The sequence below is a fragment of the Corvus kubaryi genome, unplaced genomic scaffold, assembly GCF_017639235.1.
Source record: "Corvus kubaryi isolate FWS band 111438036 unplaced genomic scaffold, C.kubaryi_AGA036_p1.0 78, whole genome shotgun sequence".
NCBI lineage: Eukaryota > Metazoa > Chordata > Aves > Passeriformes > Corvidae > Corvus > Corvus kubaryi.
Window position 1 is genome coordinate 133,836 of NW_024582065.1, and position 21,190 is coordinate 155,025.

Consider the following 21,190-nt stretch of genomic DNA (forward strand, 5'->3'; position numbering starts at 1 on the left):
GCCCTGCTCACACTATGGCCCTGCTCACACTGTGGCTGTGCTCACACCGTGGCCCTGCTCACACTGTGGCTGTGCTCACACTATGGCTCTGCTCACACTGTGGCTGTGCTCACACTGTGGCTCTGCTCACACCGTGGCTGTGCTCACACCATGGCTGTGCTCACACTATGGCCCTGCTCACACTATGGCCCTGCTCACACTGTGGCCCTGCTCACACTATGGCTGTGCTCACACTATGGCTGTGCTCACACTATGGCTCTGCTCACACTGTGGCTGTGCTCACACTGTGGCCCTGCTCACACTATGGCCCTGCTCACACTGTGGCTGTGCTCACACCGTGGCCCTGCTCACACTGTGGCTGTGCTCACACTATGGCTCTGCTCACACTGTGGCTGTGCTCACACTGTGGCTCTGCTCACACCGTGGCTGTGCTCACACCGTGGCTGTGCTCACACTATGGCCCTGCTCACACTATGGCCCTGCTCACACTATGGCCCTGCTCACACTGTGGCTCTGCTCACACTATGGCTCTGCTCACACTGTGGCTGTGCTCACACTGTGGCTCTGCTCACACTATGGCCCTGCTCACACTATGGCTGTGCTCACACTATGGCTCTGCTCACACTGTGGCTGTGCTCACACCGTGGCCCTGCTCACACTATGGCCCTGCTCACACTATGGCCCTGCTCACACTGTGGCTCTGCTCACACTATGGCTCTGCTCACACCGTGGCCCTGCTCACACCGTGGCCCTGCTCACACCGTGGCCCTGCTCACACTATGGCCCTGCTCACACTGTGGCCGTGCTCACACCGTGGCCCTGCTCACACCGTGGCCCTGCTCTCACTACGCCAAACTGTTGCCCTCTCATTCCTGGCTCTCCAGCAAGGCAAAGAGGGAAGAGCTCCTCCATGGGCAACCAACCAACTGCTGGGGCTCGATGTCCTCCCCTCCGGTGCCCCTGGACACCCTGGACGCATGAGCACTGTTGGTGTTGTGCGGAGAATCCACCAGGCGAGGCTGGGGGAGGCAGCTCATCCTGCAGCAGCCTGGGAAAAACAGGCTGGGGATAAAATTAGCTGGAGTTTTTATTACTGGGATTTTATTTTTAAAAGCAATGGAAAGTACATCACTGGTGGGAAAACCCCAGAGGTCCAGGCCAGCCTGTGGGATGATTAGCAGTATGCCTCTGCTCTGTGGTGGATATCGTGCTCACCCCAGGTGGGATGTGAGGTGGGAGCTGGCTGTGGGAACAGTCAGCAAGGCAGCAAGGACCATGTGGGGGCTGATCCTGCCCCCTGGGATGCACCAGGGTGGTGCAGTGGCACACGGGGCAGCAGGGGCAGCTGAGCCCTGCCAGGAAGCATCACATGGCCATAGGGTCCCTGGGAAACTCTGGTGGGAAGGAGCCTACCTGTCTAAGCAGTGGTGGTCCCTCCAGCCAGAGAAGATATAACTGGGGGTCTGGAAACTCAGGACAGTCCTGGAGAGATTGGAAAGGGATAGAACCGCCAGCTCTTCCAGTGTATGAAGGCAGAAGCCAGATCCAGCTCAACCTAAAGCAGGCAGCTCCCAGTGCTGGGGTACAGCAGCTCCCTGAAAAGGGATGGTGCTTCTGGAGGTTTGCCTGCACTGCAATAGAGGGGTTTTGACAAGTAAAGAGAGGAGTGATCTACTGAAGGGTGTAAATCAGAAAATCATGGCTGGCTCAGGAAATCCCCCCAGCTGAAGAGAGCTGGAGACAGAGAGAAGGCTCAAGGCAAGTGTCCCATATGCTTGCTGTCACCTTCCTCATTCATGGACACTGCTGGGTGGCGGGAGGGCATGGTGGGAATATCACAGCTGTGTTCCTGCTGGCTGCTCCCAGGCTTATTTGCTGAGAGCAATGTGTGCTGGTCAGGAATGTGGCTAGCACAGGCTCCAGCTGGATTCTGATGTTATTTTTTAAACAAGTGGAACTTGCACCTGTAAAGATCTCACCTGAAAGTTTAAACCTACTGCTAGGAGTCTAAGCAAGTGCTTGGTTCCCTGGTGAGCTGCCCAGTGACTCCCAGGAGACCCCAGTTATTCCAAACACTGGAAACATTGCTCCTTGTGTAGCAACCCACTGCTAATCCACAGAAACCGGCGTCCATCCTCTCCCTGCCCCTCAAGAGTGATGGTTCTGGCAGATTATTGAGAGGAGCCTGAGCAGCACCTGCAGCCTGGCACAGGACTCAGGCGCTCCATGCCTCTGGCTGGAAGTGGCTGGGATGTGGCAGCTGCCTGGCAGCTCTGCTTGACCCTGGGTTGGGGAAGTCCTGCTGTGATTGGGCACCCTCCTAACCACAGGAGAACTGATACTGCCGATCTCGGGGCTTGCTTCCAAAGAGAGACGTGCATGGGGTGTTGGAAAGGGAAGCTGAATCCTTTAGCAAGGCACATAAAGCCTTCCTGCATGACAAGGTGGGGGTAGGAGACAGTGGCAGCCAGGCAGGCTCCCAGCACCAGTTTGGCTCTCAAACCAGCCCTCAGAGGCTGAGCAGGCTCCTGCCATGGGAAGGCAGAGGTGTGGAATCCTCCACGGGCTGCAGGTGGATATCTGCTCCACCATGGACCTCCACAGGTTTCAGGAGTACGGCTGCCTCTTCATGGTCATCCCCACGTTCTGGCACCTGGAGCATCTCCTCCTCTCCCTCTCCACTGAACTGGGATCTGCATGGCTGTGCAGTGGTTTTTACTCTTTCTTAAATACATTATCCCAGAGTAACCTGGTGGGCTCAGCTTTGGGTGGTGATGGGTCCATCCTGGAGTCAGCTGGGTCCAACACAGGGACAGCTTCTCACTAAGGCACTCTACAGACCCCCACTGCCTAAACCTTGCCAATGCAGTCCCAAGGACACGATGTCCCCCTGGCAGGATGGGGACCAGGCTAGAGAAGAAGGGGGATGCACTGGAAGCGGGATGTGGATGCTCATCCACAGCAGCCTCTGCCCAGCTCCTGTCTGGTTGATACACAGCAGGCAGGAGCATGTCTGTCCTGACAGAAGCTTCACACACCTGGGCTGATGTCAGCTCTCCTGAGCACTCACCAACCTGGGCAGCTCCTTCAGCACCTGGTGCAGGGGAGTTCAGGATCTGGACCTCACCGTCCGCTCCTCAGAAAGGAGACGAACGGCTGCTGAGCACCTCTGGCAACCTGCCTGCACCCCAAGCTGCTGCCAAATTTCACTCTCATGCAAGCACTATGTTTCTGTTCTGAGGGTTTAAATTCAGCTCTGCCCAGGGACTTTGAGCAGAAAGAAATCACTCCAGTAAAGAAAGTTTTTCCCCACAACAGGGTAGTGCCTCCCTGCAGCAGCTGTCATTAGCCCATGAAACCATGATTGCTCTTCCACCTCAAACTAAAATCCACCTGAAACTGGAAAATTTGCACTCAGTAGTTTCATCCAAGTCACCTGCTGAAACCTGGGAGCAGGAGGTGGGACAAGCATCCTTCCTATGCTCTCCTGGGCATAGCCCTATCCCTGCAGGCACAGAGGAGCGCGTGGAGGTCACTGCCAGTTTCCTTCGAATGAACCTGGGCAGGTTTCTCTTTTCCTTTTGTCCTAGGAACAAAGCACAAATGTATCTTAAAAGGGCGGGGCCATGGCCTTGAGTGAAGCATTAGCAGCACTGAAGGCCTGAGATCATCCCAGGACACAGCTTTCTCCATCTCCTTTCCCCTCATGGTGACCCCATCACCTCTGCAATCTGCTTCAGCCTCAGGGATGCGTTTAATTGGTGCCATCCCAGGTGAAGGTCCTGATTGCTCTCTCGTCCTGCAGCACAGAACATCTGTCATGGGACCTTTTCTTCAAAATATTTTGCAGATCAGAACCACAGAATGGTTTGGGTTGCAAGGAACCTTAAAGTCCATCTTGTTCCACTCCCTGCCATGGGCAGGGACACCTTCCACTAGACCAACTTGTTCCAAGCAAGGAATGGACCAAGGTCCATCCAACCTGGCCTTGGACACTTCCAGGGATGGGGCAGCTGCAGCTTCTCTGGGCAACCTGTGCCAGAGTCTCACCCACCCTTACAGGGAAGAATTTCTTCCCAATATCCCATTGAGGCCACTCCCCCTTGTCTTGTCACTCCAGGCCCTTGTCCCCAAGTCCCCATGCCCTGCTGCCTGTCCTCCTGCCACTCACGGGGACCTTTGCAGCATCTCATGGCTCATGTTTACTTCAGGCCTCCAGCTGATGAGCAGCAGGGTTGGCAGAAGGGCCCCTCAGCTGCCCCCAGCAGCCCCCTGCTTGATCAGAGCCCTCTGATGATTTGATGTGGCTCAGTGGGGACAGCCTGGGTGTCTCAGCCTCCCCCAGGGAGTCCATTCTTGCTGTGGCTCTCCATGGGGCTGTGGTGATGGCCATGGGCTGCTTCAGTGAGCCTGCTGCCCCGAGAGCCAGGCAAGGGCTCAGCCTCTGTGTGGCCCAGCTGCTCATCATGGCCATGGCCTGGTGCTTGTGGGGATGAGCTGACATTGTTCAAAATATGGTTTCTCACTTGGATTTGGAGCCTGTGGGTAGTGTTGGCCAGTTTAAGAAAAGTGACAAACAGTTCCCTGCTTTATTCCAAGCAGAAGATAACTTTCCCCTCCATCTTGCGAGTTCTGTCCCCACCCCACCACCATCCCCTCCCTCACACTGAGGATGGGGATCAGTCCCTTGCCACAAGGCTGCCCAGGAGGGTCTGCATGTGGTGCTCCCTTCCTTCATGTCACGTGCATCACTTGTGTTCACCCAACGTGTCCCATAGGCTTAGGGACAGGGAAGCCTGCAGTGGCTGCATGGAGCCAACAGGATATCACCATGACCCTGGGCCTCCATGTACCAAGGACACCTCTGCCCTGGGGCCACAGTGTAGGGGACAGATGTTCTGCTGGCAGGTGCAGTGTCCTGTGCCAGCATCTACAGGCTCATGTCCCAAGCTTGAGGAGAGAGCTTGTCAGGTGTTGTGCCAGGGCTGTGGGAACAGGGCTGTCAGCCTGAGGGGCTGCTCTGTGCCTTGATACTTCCTGGCCCTCTGCCCTGGCAGGAGAGGGCTCCTGGCAAGACAACCAGGAGAAACCAGTAGGGCTTTTCTGGAAAAGCTACCTACTTCCTGGCTGGTTCAATGCCAGGAAAACAGGGATCCCTGCCCATGGACCCCCTCAGGGCTTGTATCACACAGACACAGGCCTGGGAAACAGGAGACAAAAAAGGGTTTAGAAAGTGAAGCAAGAATAGAGACTTGTACTTGGGCTTGATTTTCCTTCCAGACACGGATCCTTGCCAGGAGGGGGATTATACCCTTGGATACACCAAGATCCTTCCAGACTTTCAGTGCCTCTAAGAGGACAAGATCTGGGCTTGGAGCCGAGGCTGGAATACATCAGTGGGCTCCCACTCACAGGGTGCAGAGGCTCAGCAGGTGCTGCACTCAGTCAGGAGCTCAGTCCTGACTGATGGAGGTTGTTGCATTCCCTATTCTTTTACTCTACCAGTGCAAACACTGGTTGGATTTGACTGGCCACAGACTCAAGAACACCCCAAAATGCCTCACACACGTGCTGTGGCCTTACTCAGTGCTGGGCATCCCCAGCAATTCCTGACAGGTCCTTGCTTTCATTCCAGTCATGTCTGACTCCAACCTTGTGCAGGTAGAGATGTGGGTAGGTGCACTCTGAGCTAAAGCATCTTTCTGGCTCCAGGTTCACGCATCTCTGCTGGAATGTGGGACACACTCAACAGCAGGACAGGCAGCTGGGGGGTTTCCTGATACCCCACACAGTATTGTGACTCCTCCATGCAAGGAAACGAGACACTGGGGAGAGAGTCAGCCCCAGCAGCTGGGGAAGTCTATAGACATCCTAGTCCTTTGGTTGGTGCAGGACTCAGCTGGCCTGGAGGTCCCTGAGGAAGAGGCACCTCTGAGCATGCACAGTGGCCTTCATTGGCCTGCACTAGCCAAAAAATACACCTGATGTCTCAGCTGAGTCCCAGGGTAGGTCAGTCCAGGTCCTGGCTCTAGCTGGAGTCACAGAGCCCTGGGCACTGGGAGCAGGTTCCCACTCCTCCATCTGTCTGTGCCTCCAGTGCAGCTCCCAGGCAGAGCTGAGCTTGGGAATGGGAGTGGGTTTGGGGTTTGGATTGAGAACAGGGCTAGGGGATTTCTCCCATGGACCACAGCCTGTGGACAGGTGAACAGCCTCAGCCCAACCTGAGGCCAAAGGAACAAGTCCCTGCCCTTATTCCCTGGTCTGTGCTGCAGAGGCAGATGGGGGCTGTTCTCCTTCTGGGAACACCTTTTCAGCCTCATGCTGTCCCAAATCTCCTGGCTGCCACAGGGACTAAGCTGCTCTCCAGCCAGCCCCTCTCTGTCCCTGCTGGTTCTTGACCTGGGTGCCTCTGCAGAGGAACCCCACTGGCTTCTTGACCCTCCTGAGCAGGTCAGGACCCCTGGGCCTTCTGCCAGGGCTGAGATCAGTGTTGTGCTGGAGCAGCTCTGGAGTGTGTTGTGGGATTGCTTGCGCATTGGTCATGGCTGGCCCGTGCTGGTGGCTCATCCCAATCCCAAAGCTGTTGAATGCTTCTGGATTGAATGGTTCCCTGCACTTGCTGTTGGCTAAGGAGCTCACAGATGGGAGTAGAGAATCCTGTCCCTAACCCCTCCCTTTGGGCCCCAGCCTGTTGCAGTGTCTACAGGCTCATTGTGTTCTTCCTGTTATTTCCCAACCACATATGGAGCTGCAGTGCCGCCCACCAGTGCTCCCAGATGTGCTCATCCATGTTTTACAAAGCCGTTGAGCAGCCCTGAGTCCCGCAGCCAACAAACCCCACCTCTCAGAGCCACCATTGACTTCCTTCTCCTGCTCCAGTGTGTTCTTTGATCCCTCATTCAACCCTGCAACCCTCGCTCAGGTGGCCCCACCTCAGAGGCTTTTGTTGGAAGAGATGGATTAGAAAACCTCTCTCCTTTGTCTGGGAAAGTGGCGGTCCCCCGAACTGCTGGATGACTAATGCACTCCCCACCTTCTCCTCTTTGTACTCACCTGCCACTCTGCCCCCAGGGATTATTTCCCCTGCTTCATGGTGGGGACAAGCTTTTCTGCCCAGCTGGGATGGGTGCCAGCATGCCCTGTCTTTCCTGGGGACTCTGTGCCCGTGCCTGTCCTTGGAGGAAGGCCGTGTCTCCCGAAGTCACTGAGCTGAAGCCCATGTCCACACCAGCTGCAGGGGGCGTAGAAATACAGACAAGAGTCCTCAGGTGCCTCAGGCATGCTGGTGACACTTCCTCATCCAGCTTTACCTGGGCTTAAGCTCTGAGTTTATTCAGGTATGGGGTGAGCCAAAGACACCAGCACAGTGGGGAGCTGGGGCTCCTGAGCTGGTTTCCCCTTGCCTGGGACACCCATCCCCTCCTCTGGGCTCCTGTCCCATGCCACAGAGAATGACAGAACCATAGAATGTCCTCAGTGGAAGGGACCCACAAGGATTACGGAATCACAGAATTGTTAAGGTTGGAAAATACCTCTAAGGTCATGGAGTCCAAGTCCTGGCCCTGCACAGGACACCCCAACAATCCCACCCCGTGCCTGAGAGCATTGTCCAAACGCTCCTGGAGCTCTGGCAGCCTTGGGGCTGTGACCATTCCCTGGGGAGCCTGGGCAGTGCCCAGCACCCTCTGGGGGAAGAACCTTTTCCTAATATCCAGCCTAAAACTCCACTGACACAGCTTCATGCTGTTGCCTCAGGTCCTGTCACTGAGCAGCAGAGAGAAGAGATCAGGACCTGCCTGATCTCACAGGTTAACCTGGTCCCATGCTGCTGTGGCCCCATCATGGTGGTAACACCCAATTCACAGGCTGTAATCACAAAAAATCGGCATTAAATTGTGGGGAACTTACTGCTGCCCCACAGCAAACACTGCTCCTGCACCTGGTGGATTATCTGGTTATTTCAGGTTTCAGTGCCATTTTCATATCTGGTCATGCTGAGGGGATCTGTCCCTCCCACTATCAAAGCCGTTCCCTAAAAATTCACCGTGTGCCGCTGTCCCTGAGAATGCTCAAGGCAGGATGAATGTATGGAGAGCAGCGCTGTGCAGATCAACAGAGGTGACAGAGGTGAGAGGATGGCAGGCAGACAGATGGCAAGCAGGGTGGCAGGCAGACAGGTGACAACGTGGCAGGTGGAGAGGTGGCAGAGTGGTAGTGTGGCAAGCAGGCTGTGCCTGCTGGCTCCCCATGCAGCCGCTTGCTCATTGAACCTGCTCATTTGGGCAGATTGTGTGCTTCACAACCTGAGTCCTGCAGAGGTGACATCTGTTCTTGCCTTTCTTTGATGGTGCCCAAAACCCACATCCCTTTTTCCTCAGACAAACAAGGCTGCTCTCACCTTCTGGCATTGGAGCAAGCTGCCTGCTTTGTCTTCCATGGCAGAGAAAGCCCTCCCTGCCTCTCACTTTCTTTTTCCCAAGGATCTTTCTTGTGCCTGCAGCTCAGGCATTGCCCACCTGGAGCAGCCACCTCAGCACAGACACCTGCTCCTCCCCCAGGGGACACAGGCTGGGTTCCCTGTGAGTGGCTGGGGCTGCCCACACACCATGGGCAGAGGCACTGCCACCCTCGGTGCCCTGCTCTCCAGCCTGTGGTGCCTTGATGGGGCTACACGGGAAAGGAGAAATGACATGACTCCCCCCCCTTACTGGGGCAGCAGCTGGCAGTGCCCGACCCTGCCTGGGCTGAGCTCAGACAGCTATGCTGGGGTGCTCTCTGCCTGAACATGTGTTTGCCTGGCTGACATTCCCCTGGAATTGTCCAGGGCTTCGCACAGGCTCCCTCAGACTTCAGCTCACACCTCCTACCCCGTTGGGGCTGGAAAGAGGGTGGCAAATGTGACCCCATGAAGAGGAGGAGAAGCCCCCCTTGGGGAGGGAAGGGATGCCAATCCCCCTTTCAAAACCACCGATGGACAGCCTGGGAATAGGACGGCCAAGTCTGAGCAAGACCAAGGTATGGAGGACACTCACATCTCCCAGGACGGGTTCCACCACACCAAGAACCACCTGCCAGATAGGAACTAGCTCCAAAGTCCCCAAAACCAAAAGAAGGATGAGAAGCAAGGGGACCATCCCTACTCCCACAGGGCTCCCCCAACCCTGTTTCTGCTCCCTACCATCCAGAAAAGAGATTTCTTTGCTCCTTTTCAGTCTTTGAAGACCTCTTCTCATTGCTTGTCCTTCTAAAAGTGAAGCAGGAGGTTTGAGAAAGGGATTAAGTGCAATCCAGAAAAGATCTCTCTGTGGTAGTCCCTGGTGCAGTTGCGCTGTAGAGGATGGCAGATGAGTGCCTCAGGAGGTGAGGTGGGCAGCATGAAGAGTCAAGAATAGGCAGGTATTTTTCCCATGGAAACCTGAGAAGAGTCAGCCTGGGAAGGCAGAAAGGCAGCAGAAATGATTCTGTGCTGAGCCTCGGGGACAGGACTGCAGTTTCCTGTGGCATAATCAGCAGCAAAGGGGAATAATTTTTTTCACATAAATTAATATAATAGTGTCTTGGAGTAGATTGATGTGGATTTTCCAGGGTTAAGTGCTTAATGAACCGAAGGGAAGAGGTAAACCCCTGCAAACAGACTCACAGATTGAACCCAGCAGTCCTGCAGAGAAGGCCTGCTCCTATAATGGGCACTGCCAGGGTGAGGGCAACTCTCTGTGCCCCTATTTAACCATTTTCTTCCCCAGACTCTGCTGCCAGTCACTGCATTAGGGACAGCACTGGAGCTCATCCCCTGCAGGACCTCCAGCAGCAGAACCTCCTCAGTGGAGCAGCACGTCAGGGCTGGGGGCTCCAGCACCACAAGCCCTGGGCAGAGGCTTAGCCCCCATGAGCGCCTCTGCACCCCAATACCACAGTGATGAGCAGGAAGCTCTGCAGAAGGTCCTGTGCTGGTGCAATGTGTGCTGTGCATGGGTCAACTGTGAGTGGCAGGAAAGTTCCTTGCTTCAAAAAATATTGAGAAGTGAGGCAGGGTGTGAGGAGCCCTGTGTGAGGGTGTGACCCTCAGCCTGCAACCCAGCTGCTCTAGGAGCTGTGTCCTCCAGCCTTCTCTCCTTGTTTATTATTTTGTTCACTGTTGTATCCCCCTGAGTAAGCAAGCTGCAAATGTCCTTCTCAGAGGAAGGAGCCCAACCTCCTTTGGCTTGCTGCTCCAGAAGCAAATGCATCACATTATTCACTTGTGATCATATTAAAACCAGCCTCAATGTACATCTGGGCTCCTCAGGGCTGTCACGAAGTTCTTGTGATGATTAAAAACAGTAACACAGCCATAGTTATTAATCATTGTAGGTGAGAGGTTCGTGGAGCTTTTCTGTATGTCAGGGTGTTCCCACGTCCCACTGAACCCATCTAAGGGCTGAGCCCCAGGGCGGAGGCAGGATGGGGTTGAACCTGGGGTCAAGGACCATGCCCGGATGGGTAGATGGGGCTGATCCCAGGGACGTAGGCTGTGCCCAGGGAGGAGGGACAGGACTGGTCTGAGCCCTCCCGGTAATGGTGATGCTCGAGGGACAAAGCTGATTCTGCGGCCGGGGCGGTGCCCGAGGGGCCGGGCTGGGGCTGATCCCCAGCCACAAGGGGATCACAAGGATCGTGCCAGGGGGAGGTAGATGGGCTGGTCCCGGGGCGGAGGGGGCAGGAAGATCTGAGTCCGGGTCCGCAGGACTCGCAGCCCGGGGCCGCTCCGCGCAGTGCCACGGAGCCGGTGTCCCGCCCGGGTGGGCCGGGGCGGCGGTGACTCAGCCGGAGAGGCGGGGGAGGAGGAGCGGCAGGAGCCGCCGCAGCCGCCGCCAAGCCGCTCACCTGCCCGGCCCCGCCATGGCCCGCCGCCTGGCCGCCCTGCTCCTGCTCCTGGCCCTCGGCTGCCTACTGGGCATCCTCCTTCTCCTCCTCGGCTCCGGGGACACGCGGGGCCCGCCGGGCTTCAAGGTGAGCGGGGCGGTGCGGGGGCACCGGGCGCGGAGTGGCGGCGGACACCGGGAGGTCCTCGGCTGCTGGGGGAGCCGCCGTGGGCACCCCAGTGTATGACATTCCCGGTGTGCGGATTACCGGTGCGGGAGAAGCTCCGGCAACAGGAGCCTCCCAGCGTCACGGGAGGGGCCGGGGCTGAGGGGTCCCTCATCTGCGGGGAGGGTCGCAGGGAGCAGCCCCCGCCGGCTGCGCAGGGACGGGGCCGCCCCAGTAGCGAGACACGTTGTGTGACACCTCCCCTGCGGGACCCCCGGCTGCAGGAGCCCCGGCTGCCCAACCCTTGTGCCTTAGGAGCTGCGCTTTGGGAGGGGAGGGGAATCTGTTGGACACACTGAAAGATAGCGGCCCCCCGGGCCAGAACAGCCGAGTCAGCATCTGCTGCTGCGGCTCTGCCTGGACCAGGGCTCCCCTGCGCACCCCAGCATCTCCCCGGGCCCCACTGCATTGCCCAAGCGCTGCTGGGTGACAAATGCTTTCAATACAAGCTGCGGGTTCTTTTCCCTTTTTCACTGTAAATTCAGATGATGAAAGAAGTTCCCGAACAATTTCTTGTTGGCCAACTACTCCTTTCGTAGTCCAAGTCTTTTGTTTTAAAATAGTCCCAGGCTCTTGTCCTGAAAAATAGTTCATCTAAAACCCCCTTTTTCTCATCCCAAGCAATTTGCTTGGAAACTTTCTGAGCCAGCCTGCATGCCAGATGTGCTGCTGCCTTCTCTCTGGGTTTGTCAGATGTAATGAAGATTAGAATGAGAAGACGAGCTGCCTTAGCCAAGATGACCCTTGCTGCTCTTAGTATAACTACCAATTATTAACTCCTTCTCTGTGACACCTTTCTTTGCCACCCATTGCCACATGCTAGGGCATCTTGGGCAGTTTTTCAAAGTGGATTTTATCTCTTGGAACGCAGAGGAATTAGACTGGTACCAAGATCCCCATATGTAGCACTTGGTTCAGCCTGGAAAGCCTTTCTTCTTCCTGGTTCCAAGACGGAACTTTGGTTTTAAACCAAATGAATTCCCAGAAACGTTTTTCTTGTGCTTTTTTTGGTGCTTTTTCACTCTCTGAGTGGTAGCACCTTTTAGTCTGCAGGCAGTGCTGCAGTTTAGGGCCAAGCATCCCTAAACACTTGCCTGGGTCCTGGCCCTGCTCTGCACAAGGCCTGCCCAGGGACGCAGGGTTCCTGGACATGCCGAGTGCTGCGAGGTCCATTCTGGCGTGTGCACCAGTGTCCAGCAGTGCCTGTTCCCATGGGGCTGGCACCGGGAAGGTGCTGAGGAGTTGCTTTTGCACAAAGCTCAGTGCTGTTTTGAGAATGCAGAACTTTGTGTTATTTGAACTCAGCCCAAAACATGCCTGCATGGCTTAGAGGTCGGTCCTGCTATGGAAGATCCTGGGCACATCTTCCTTGCTGACTCAGTCCACGTTAGCTGCTGGATAGTGATGTTCACTGCTGAGCTACAGCTCCACATCTTCCCTTTCCAGCTCCTTTGCTTGGAAGATAGCCCTAAAACCACCCTGGATTAGTTATCTTGCTGCTGAGGGACTGATCCTTCCCTCGTGGGTCTGCAGTGGAGCTCACAGCCTGACTGCCCTGAGCTGCTGCCTGCTCTTGACAGCTCTTTTCTTTCTTCTTTTGGCAAATGCATCTCTGGCAATTTCTGCGTCCTGTGGCTGCTGTGGCTACTGCAGCAGGAAGGAAACCTGTCGCAACTCACTGCAAACCTTCATGCCGCATGACCTCACCACCCTTGCGGGAGGTAGAATGTTGAGGGGCAGGGATGAGCCCCTCATGCAACATGGAGCAGCCTGGAAAGCCTGTGGGATGGGGACTGGAGTCCTGGGCATGGCCATGGGGCACAGGCAACAGCACATGGGGCATTCTCAGTGTCCCCATCTGCCTCTTCCCCTGGGCAGAGCCATACACTGATCAGGAGCCCCAAGCCCTACCCATGACCTTTGGGAACATCACTGTCCTCTGTGTCCCCTCTGCAGGGGCTTTAGGACTGAGCAGCCCTGACTGGGGCTGGGCTGAGTGATGTTGCATTGGGGAAGAGCCCTTGGGACCATGGGTGACCCAGGAGGCAGCAGAGACAGGGCTGGCATTGGAAAACTGTCCCAGTGTAGGGCCACAATGGGAACCCATCTGTGTCTCTCTGCCCTGCAGCCTCACCAGGGTCTGGTCAGGGGGTTCTGTTAGAAAAATCCCTGTGCCACCAGGAGATGCTGGTGTTGGGGGCTGTCCCACATGCATGAGACCCTGCCAAGCCCTGGGCGCCAGCAGGCAAATATGCAGAGGCAGATGAGAAGGGTGATGGGAGCCAGGTGCTGGCATGGGAGTGTGCCAGGGCATCCTTGTGTCTCCCCAGCCCTCATTTGCAGTGTGCTTGTTAGCAGGCGCAGGGCAGCTCAGCTGGCAGAGCTGAGGGCAGCACTTACACTGCAAACACTAACGGGGTGGGCTTTTATCCTCCTCCCTGGGGCTTCCCACCTGTAGGGCCCCTGCAGTCCACCTGCCCATGCTCGTGGCTCAGCTGTGACTCAGACCCACGTGGCAGAGCACTCTGCTCTGGGGAATGCAGTGGTTCTGATACCCAAGCCCAGGGTCTGGGCAAGGACAGAGGCTAGGACAGGGACAGGATCTGGGGCCAGGGGCTGGCACTGTTGCACAGCACTGTAGGTGACCCCATTCATGATTTCTGTGTGAATGCTGGAGGCATGGGGTACCCTCAGGACTGGAGGAAATGACATTCCTTCATCACTGGGAACAAACTAGGCTGCCCAAGTCTGCCTTGGTGCCTTCGCACACCATGTGCACACGGTTCCCACCCCTGCTAACTGCTGCCAGGCGAGGACGGCTTCTCCACAGGGACAGGCCAAGGTGCCAAACTCTGTGCCCCCAGGAGGGGCTGGCACGAGGCTGTGGCTTCTCTCATGCCAGGGTGGCCGTGGGGTGAGCTGTGGCAGCAGTTGGCCAGGCACTCTCTGCAGTGGCAGTGCCATCGTGTTGCAGCACATCACCTCAGCTGGGCTAAGCGCTGCCGCCGCCACTGCCAAGGCTGAGGGACCCGCGGGATGCCCCTCACCCACCACTCCACACCTGGTGGCAATGGGCTGGGGGTCCAAGACGAGAGACCCCCACCCTGACCCACAGGTGTTGGCAGCAAAGGGCACTAGGATGTGTCTACATGGGGCAGCCAGTTCTGCATCCTGCCCCAGCAGTGCCACTGTCACCCCAACACGTCACCTCTGCATGGGGCTTGCCCTGGGCAAGCGGGGCAGTGGGGGCTCAGGTAGAGGGGTCTGCCCGGGGGTGCTGCAGGCAGCATGTATGGTGTCCCCTCCCTGGGAGCTGGGTAACCTTGTTTGGCAGGAGGAGTAGAGTTATTTATAGCCAGAGAATGGCCGAGCCATACAAGGGCAGGAGGAATGAGGGGCCTGGCTGCCCTTCTTTGGCCAAGAGCATCCCAAGGAGCCATTTCAGGTGTCCCCCCCCACCACCAGGGACCTGGTGCCATGGCTCAGCACAGATGCAGGCAGCCAGGAGTGATGGTAGCCTGCAGTGGGGGAAGAGCCCTCTGGGCTGCACTCAAAGGGGCCTCCTTACCCAAAAAGCCAGAGTCCCTGTACTGTTCCAAATAGCATCCCAGGATGGCCAGTATCCTACTCCCAGTCACATCCCAGGCAGTGCCCTGTTTGGGCAGGGCTGTGCCAGGCTGGGCTGAGCAGAACCTGCCTCTGCCAGATGATGCTCCAGAGCTGCTGGGCACTGAAAGGGTAGGAATGGTTGTGCACTCAGCCCCAGTGCCTTCCCTTGGGAAGGGCTGGAGCAGCCAGGGGGCCTTCGGCCTCCAGGCCTGACCCACTGCCTTCCCCCTGCAGTACGGCATCGTGCTGGACGCTGGGTCCTCCCACACCGCCATGTTCATCTACAAGTGGCCTTCAGACAAGGAGAATGACACCGGGGTGGTCAGCGAGCACAGCATGTGCGATGTGGAGGGTAAGGGCTGGCCCTGGCCCGGGGCCAGGGGCTGGTGGTGGTGTTTGTTGCATTCCTGTGGCAGGGCAGCATGGTGTGAGTGCCCCTGCCAAGCCCAGCTGCCTCCCTCGGTATTCACCCGGGTAGTGACATGTTCTAAAGGGTTCAGCTTTATTGCCAAAATGTCTCCCAACTCCCCCCAAGGCTTGCAGCTGTGCATGCTTGTGGTTTGTCTTTTCCTGGCAGGTACTGAACCACCAGGGAACAATCCAGCTCCCTGCCTAGCCCAGTGAGGAGCCAGGGTTGGTTTTTCACTCTCCATTTATCAACCTTTCCCAGACTGTCAGTCAGCAGGGGATGCAGTGTGGGTAGGGAGATGTGGCTGGACCCTGGATGGCTCCATGCCCACAGAAATCTGCCTTTTGGACAGCCTGGAAGGGGCAAAGCTGCTCACCAGGCATCTTCCCACTGAGCATCATCCCCTCACCAGCAGGGAGCAATGCTGTTTCCTCTTCACAGGTCCTGGCATCTCCAGCTACAGCTCGAACCCTCCGGCAGCAGGGACAAGCCTGGAGCACTGCCTTAACCAGGCCCTAAGAGATGTGCCCAAGGAGAAGCACGTGGGCACCCCGCTGTATCTGGGTGCCACAGCTGGCATGCGCCTGCTCAAGTGAGTGCTCAGGGGGGCCCTGTCATGCCACTCTGCGGTGCCACCCTGACATGCCAGCTTGCCACGCACAGCAGGGGTGGAGGTGGTGAAGGATGGCTGAAGTGTTGCCCCTTTGCTGGGCAAAGCTCTTCACCAGCCAGCTGCCCAGTGTGGTGTGCCCTGCAGAAGCGGTCCTGCCTTTCAGAGGAGGATATGCTCTGCAGGGTACAGCCAGCACAGTGCTAGGGGAAAGGGGCTGGTGGGGCACCAGCATCAGGATAACCCACCCAGACTTTTTGGCTTGCTAGTACAAAAATCCCTTGCACCACTGCCAGCTTGATGGTACACAGTGAGAATAATCACCCGTCAAAAAGCACACGGGGAGGAGTTGTGCTCCCCTCACCCAGCCCAGGCAGGGTGGATCCCATTGTCCCAGCAGGAGGGAGCACACTTCATTCTTGCTACCTGCCTCCTCTGGCAGAGACAAAGGGAATTAGCTGGCAGTTTTTTGGGACATGCCTATAGGTACCCAGGCAAGGGCTCACCTCTCTCCTGGGCCCTGCTGTGACAGTGCTGGCCCCCAAAGGCTGTTGGGACAGGGAGGGTTCTGCCGCACTGTGGCACAGCCCCGTCACTCTGCCCTCTTGCTTGGCCCACAGCATTGCGGACCCGCAGGCATCGGACGCTGTCCTCAGAGCTGTGGCAGCCATGCTGAAGACGCACCCCTTTGATTTCCGGGGAGCAAAGATCCTATCAGGGGAAGAGGAAGGGGTCTTTGGCTGGGTGACCGCAAACTACCTTCTGGAGAACTTCATCAAGGTGGGCAGGGGACAGTGACATCCAGTGGGATGGCTGTGGTGGCTGGGCAGCTCATCATATGCCTATGCCTGCTTTTGTCCTTCTTGGCTCAGCGTGGATGGCTCGGGGAATGGATCCAGCCTCAGAAGAAGACCCTGGGGGCCATGGACTTTGGAGGCGCTTCCACACAGATCACCTTTGAAACCAGGGACACGATTGAAAACCCCAGAAATGAGGTGGTGCTGAAGCTGTATGGCCAGGCATACAAAGTGTACACGCACAGCTTCCTCTGCTATGGGAGGGACCAGGTCCTCAAGAGGCTGCTCTCCAAGCTCCTCCAGGTACAGTGTGTGCTTGATGTGGATGCTGGCTATCACGACCCCACAGTTGCCCCCTCATCCCAGTGTTTACGCTGTCCCCCAGCCCTGAGCCAGCTGTACACCTTTACCAGCCAACTCCGGTTTTGCCCCCAACCCTCTCCTGTGTTCCCAGGGCTTTCTCTCACCATCTCCATTAGGTGATGCAGCCCTTGGCTAGAGCCAAGACAACCCAAGCCATTTTGAGACATTTTTGGCAACTGCTCTGTGTCTTGCTGCTCAAGCTCTGGGGGAGCTGTGGCTATGGCACAGCTCATGCATCCTGTGTGTCCCTCCTCTGACAGACTGAGAGCTACCAAGAAACTGTCTCCCATCCCTGCTGGCCCATGGGCTACAACAAGAGCCTGTTGCTGAGCAGCATCTATGATAGCCCCTGCACAGAGAAGGAGAGGCCAAGCCTTGCTCTCAACACCACCGTTACCTTGGTCGGCACCGGGAACGGCAACCTCTGCGCTCTGCATGTCAGCAAGCTCTTTGACTTCACCAACTGCTCCTTCTCCCACTGCTCCTTTGATGGCGTTTTCCAGCCGAAGGTTTCAGGAAACTTCATTGTAAGTCCTGGCAAGGAGCAGGGTGGTGACCCAGCTGCTGGCTGGGCAGGTTGTCCCCAGCTCCCCAGCATCATGTGGCAGCAAAGCCAGACCCCCAGCTCTGCAAGGGTGGTTGTTGGTGCCCACCACGCTGGCCAGAGTATCTGCTCATGGTGAGAAAGTTTGCTCCCAGCCTGTCCCACAGGTGCTCCTTTCCCTCCATCAGGCCTTCTCTGCCTTCTTTTACACTGTGGACTTCATCCGGACTGTGATGGGGAGACCTGTGCACCTGCCCAGTGACCTGAAGGATGCCGCAGAGACCATCTGTGCCACCAGCTGGAGCGAGGTGGGCTCCCTGGGCATGGCGGGAAGGAGGGGGCTGCTTCACGTGGGGCATCACCCAGGCTTTGAGAGAAGCCCTTGGAGGACACTGGGTTTCCTGGCACCAATTGAGTAGGGGGAAGGCAGTTGATGGCTCCTACATGGGATTGGGAGGGGGCTCAGGTGTGTATGGGCAGCCTTGGCCTCACAGATACAACCACCATGAGCTTCAGGCCACAGACACAAGTCTGGCCATTGCTGGCTTGACCCCTCTTCTCTTTCCCTCTGTGCATCCCACCCAGCTGCTCCAGAAAGCCCCCAAGCTGGAGAAGAGGCTGCCAGATTACTGCGCTGTCAGCACATTTGTGTATTTGCTCACCACCAAAGGCTACAGCTTCAACAATCACTCCTTCCCCAACATTGCCTTCCAGAAGAAGGTGGGTAGCACCAAAATACATCCCCATCCCATGGGATCTCTTTGGAGTTAGGCCAAAGAACCCTGCAGGAGAGATGATCCCACATGGAAAAAGAGCCAAGCAGAATCAAGGAAGATCTCAGTGAACAGGGGCAGGATGGAACTCTCAGTTTTTGTAGGTATCTCCTGGGGGATGGAAAAAAATGAGCTGAGCTGGCTGTGGGGTAGTCATGGGGTCAGGTCCTTCAGCCCTTCCTTGGCCCTCAAGACACCAGCCATCGCAAACAATGCTTTGCTGAAGCTTTTTGAGAAGTTACCTCAGGGCAGGATCCCACTTTTGTCAGCACATGCCATGGGATGTGCAAGGAGATCAGGACTGGCCTGAGCGTACAAGGTCTTACTCCCCGGGGATGAGCCCAGTTCAGCTCAGGATGGTCACTGCTCTGTCCCTGGGCTGGCTGAACCTGTGAGCAAGCAGGGGCTCGGGGGGCTGTGGGCTCTCCCACACTCTTCTCCCTTGGGCTGACACTGAGGTGGTCCCTGAAAGGTCTGAAGCACAAGTCTTGGGAGAAGCGGCTGAGGGAGCTGGTGGGGCTCAGCCTGGAGGAAAGAAAGCTCAAGGGGGACCTTCTCACTCTCTACAACACCCTGACAGGAGGTTATAACCAGGTGGCAGTTGGTCTCTTCTCGCAGGTAACAAGTGACAGGATGAGGAAATGGCCTCAAGTTGTGCCAGGGGAGGTTTCAGTTAGATTTTAGGAAAAATTCCTTCATGGAAAATGTGGTCAGGCATTGGAACAGGCTGCCCACGGAAGTGGTAGTTACCATCCCTGGAGGGATTTAAAACACGTGCGGATGTGGCACTTGGTTTAGAGGTGGCATTGTCAGTGCTGGTGTTACTGCTTGGACTCCATGATCTTAGACGTCTTTTCCAACTTGAATGATTCCATGATTCTATGATTCTAAGGTCTCCTGAGGCCCATGCAGCTGGGCTGGCTGGATGGTGACCATGCCATGCTGTTTCCACAGGCAGGAGACACCTCCATTGGCTGGGCCCTGGGCTACATGCTGAACCTCACCAACATGATCCCGGCAGAGAAGCCCTCCTCCCACAAAAGTATGTTGTACAACTACTGGGTCATCCTCATCCTGCTCTTCGTGGTCACTACCCTGACATCCCTGGTGACTGCCATCTGCCTGCTCCGGCACAGCAAGTCCAGCATAATCTGATGGTGGGGACAGGGTGGGCCGTGTCTGCAGGACCAGCACCATCCTACCTGCTGGAGGCTCCATGGTCTGAATGCTTGGGATGTGGCAAGCGCTCAATGTCCTCCTCCAAGGCCTGACACTGTCCCAGAAGGAAAGCTGTCCCCTTTTGCCCTCCCCTTGCCCTCAAGCTGCAGGAGAGGAGGGACAGAAGAGGATCACTGGCCCTGTGGGAGAAGGGCTTAAATATTTCCCAGCACTACTCAGGGATGGACCCTGGAGCAGGCTCAGGAATGGGACATTCAGAGCTAGGACATCTTTTTGCCACCAGAGTTGAGCTAGACTGGGACAATGAGCCCAGGCAACAATAGGATTCATTTTCATGTGGATGAGTGGGGAATATTACTTACACTAGTCCTTATAGTCAACCTCGCTAGCCTGTCCCTGGAGCATCAGCCCTGCCTCCTGGGGAGCTCTGGGCATCACCGGTAGCCCATGTTGTCTTTCTGGCTGATGCACAAACCCCAATGACCTTCCTGAAGGCAAGGTCTTGGCCTTGGCAATAGCTTTGGGTAAGGACTTAGCAACAAGCAGATGTGGGAAGATGGCAGCTTTCAGGTCCCACTTCAACAACCAGATATTGTGCCTTCCCTATCCCCATGGTTCCTACACCAGACTTGCCTTTGCCACAGCCAGAGACTCCTGCATGCCCTGATTCCTGCAGCTCTGTGGTGCATGGCCATGCTGGCACAGAGGGGATGGGCTCCCGCACGGCGGGGCTTTGCTCCACTTTGAGCCCGGCATCGCCCCACACCAGGCAGCTGGAGGATGCACCTTCATTTCCAATTGAGTAAAAACAGGGATGTGCAAACATGAAGAAGGTCTGGTTTTGTTTGTTTGAGTTTTTTTAATAATCTGAAATAAAACTTTGTAACCACTGCTATGGCTCAGTGGCTTGTGATCAGCAACAGGCACTTCAGCCTGGCTGGCCCATGGGGGCAGAGCCCCTCAGCCACATCCCCAGGTCAGGCTCTGCCCAAAGCTCTCAGCCCTTGCAGCCTGTCCAGTGGTAAGACACCATCATGGCTCTGTGCGCTCTACCAGCCTGGAGACCACCTCAAATAGACCAAGGTGGCCTGGAAACCTCACTCCAGACCCAGGCCCACCTGGAGGTGGAGGTGCCCCAGCCAGCCACAGTCACCAAGCTCATGTTTGTTTTCCCAGTGCTGGAGGTGCAGTCACCCCAAAGCCAGGGGCAGGCAGCTCAAGCTGTCCCTCACTGCCACAGCCCCCACGCAAAACAACCTGCCAGCAGCCTCCACTGCCAGGGCCCAGCGCTGGTGCTCAAGGACGGCAGCAAAGCAGCTCACATTTGCTGCTGCACTCACTGGCAACTCAGAGACACCAGGACACACACTGTGGTGCTCGGCAGCTGCATGGGGCTGGTCCCAGCTCTCCAATCCATCGGGAAGCCTCCCCCTGCCCTGCACATTCCACAAACACTGGAGAAGAGTGGCTGTAGGGAGCTGCAGTTTCTCACTGCCCTCTTTGCTCCTGCTGGCAGCACAAACTCTGCTCCGTGGGTTTGCTCACTTCCCAACACCCTTCCCTGCTCCAGCTGAACTCCTGAAATGCCATGCTTGACTTAACACAGCTGTTCCCTGCAGCACTTTGCTTTCAGCTCTTCCACTGGCTGCTCCCCATCTCTCTGCAAAGGGCAAACCTGATTCCAGTTCAGATGATGCTGTGAACCCCCAAACCCACTTTCCTCCCCAAGCTCCTCGTCTCCTCAGCACAGGGACTCCCTCCTGTGGTGAGGCTCAGGGCCTGTCTACATAGCTCACACGAAGGAGAAGGCACTTCTGGTTCCTGAGGCTGAAACGCTGC

At 56.6% G+C, this 21,190-nt stretch overlaps 1 protein-coding gene across 1 annotated transcript; it reads left to right on the top strand.

Moving 5' to 3' along the window:
• Positions 1-10,565: 10,565 nt before the first annotated feature.
• On the top strand, positions 10,566-20,242 carry ENTPD2 (ectonucleoside triphosphate diphosphohydrolase 2). Its single transcript, XM_042052442.1, has 9 exons — positions 10,566-10,989; positions 14,911-15,028; positions 15,527-15,677; positions 16,316-16,475; positions 16,568-16,795; positions 17,116-17,382; positions 17,588-17,707; positions 17,985-18,119; positions 19,127-20,242. Exons 1-9 carry the CDS (start codon positions 10,879-10,881, stop codon positions 19,325-19,327), a joined length of 1,491 nt encoding a protein of 496 aa, XP_041908376.1. The 5' UTR covers positions 10,566-10,878; the 3' UTR covers positions 19,328-20,242.
• The last annotated feature ends 948 nt before the right edge of the window (positions 20,243-21,190 follow it).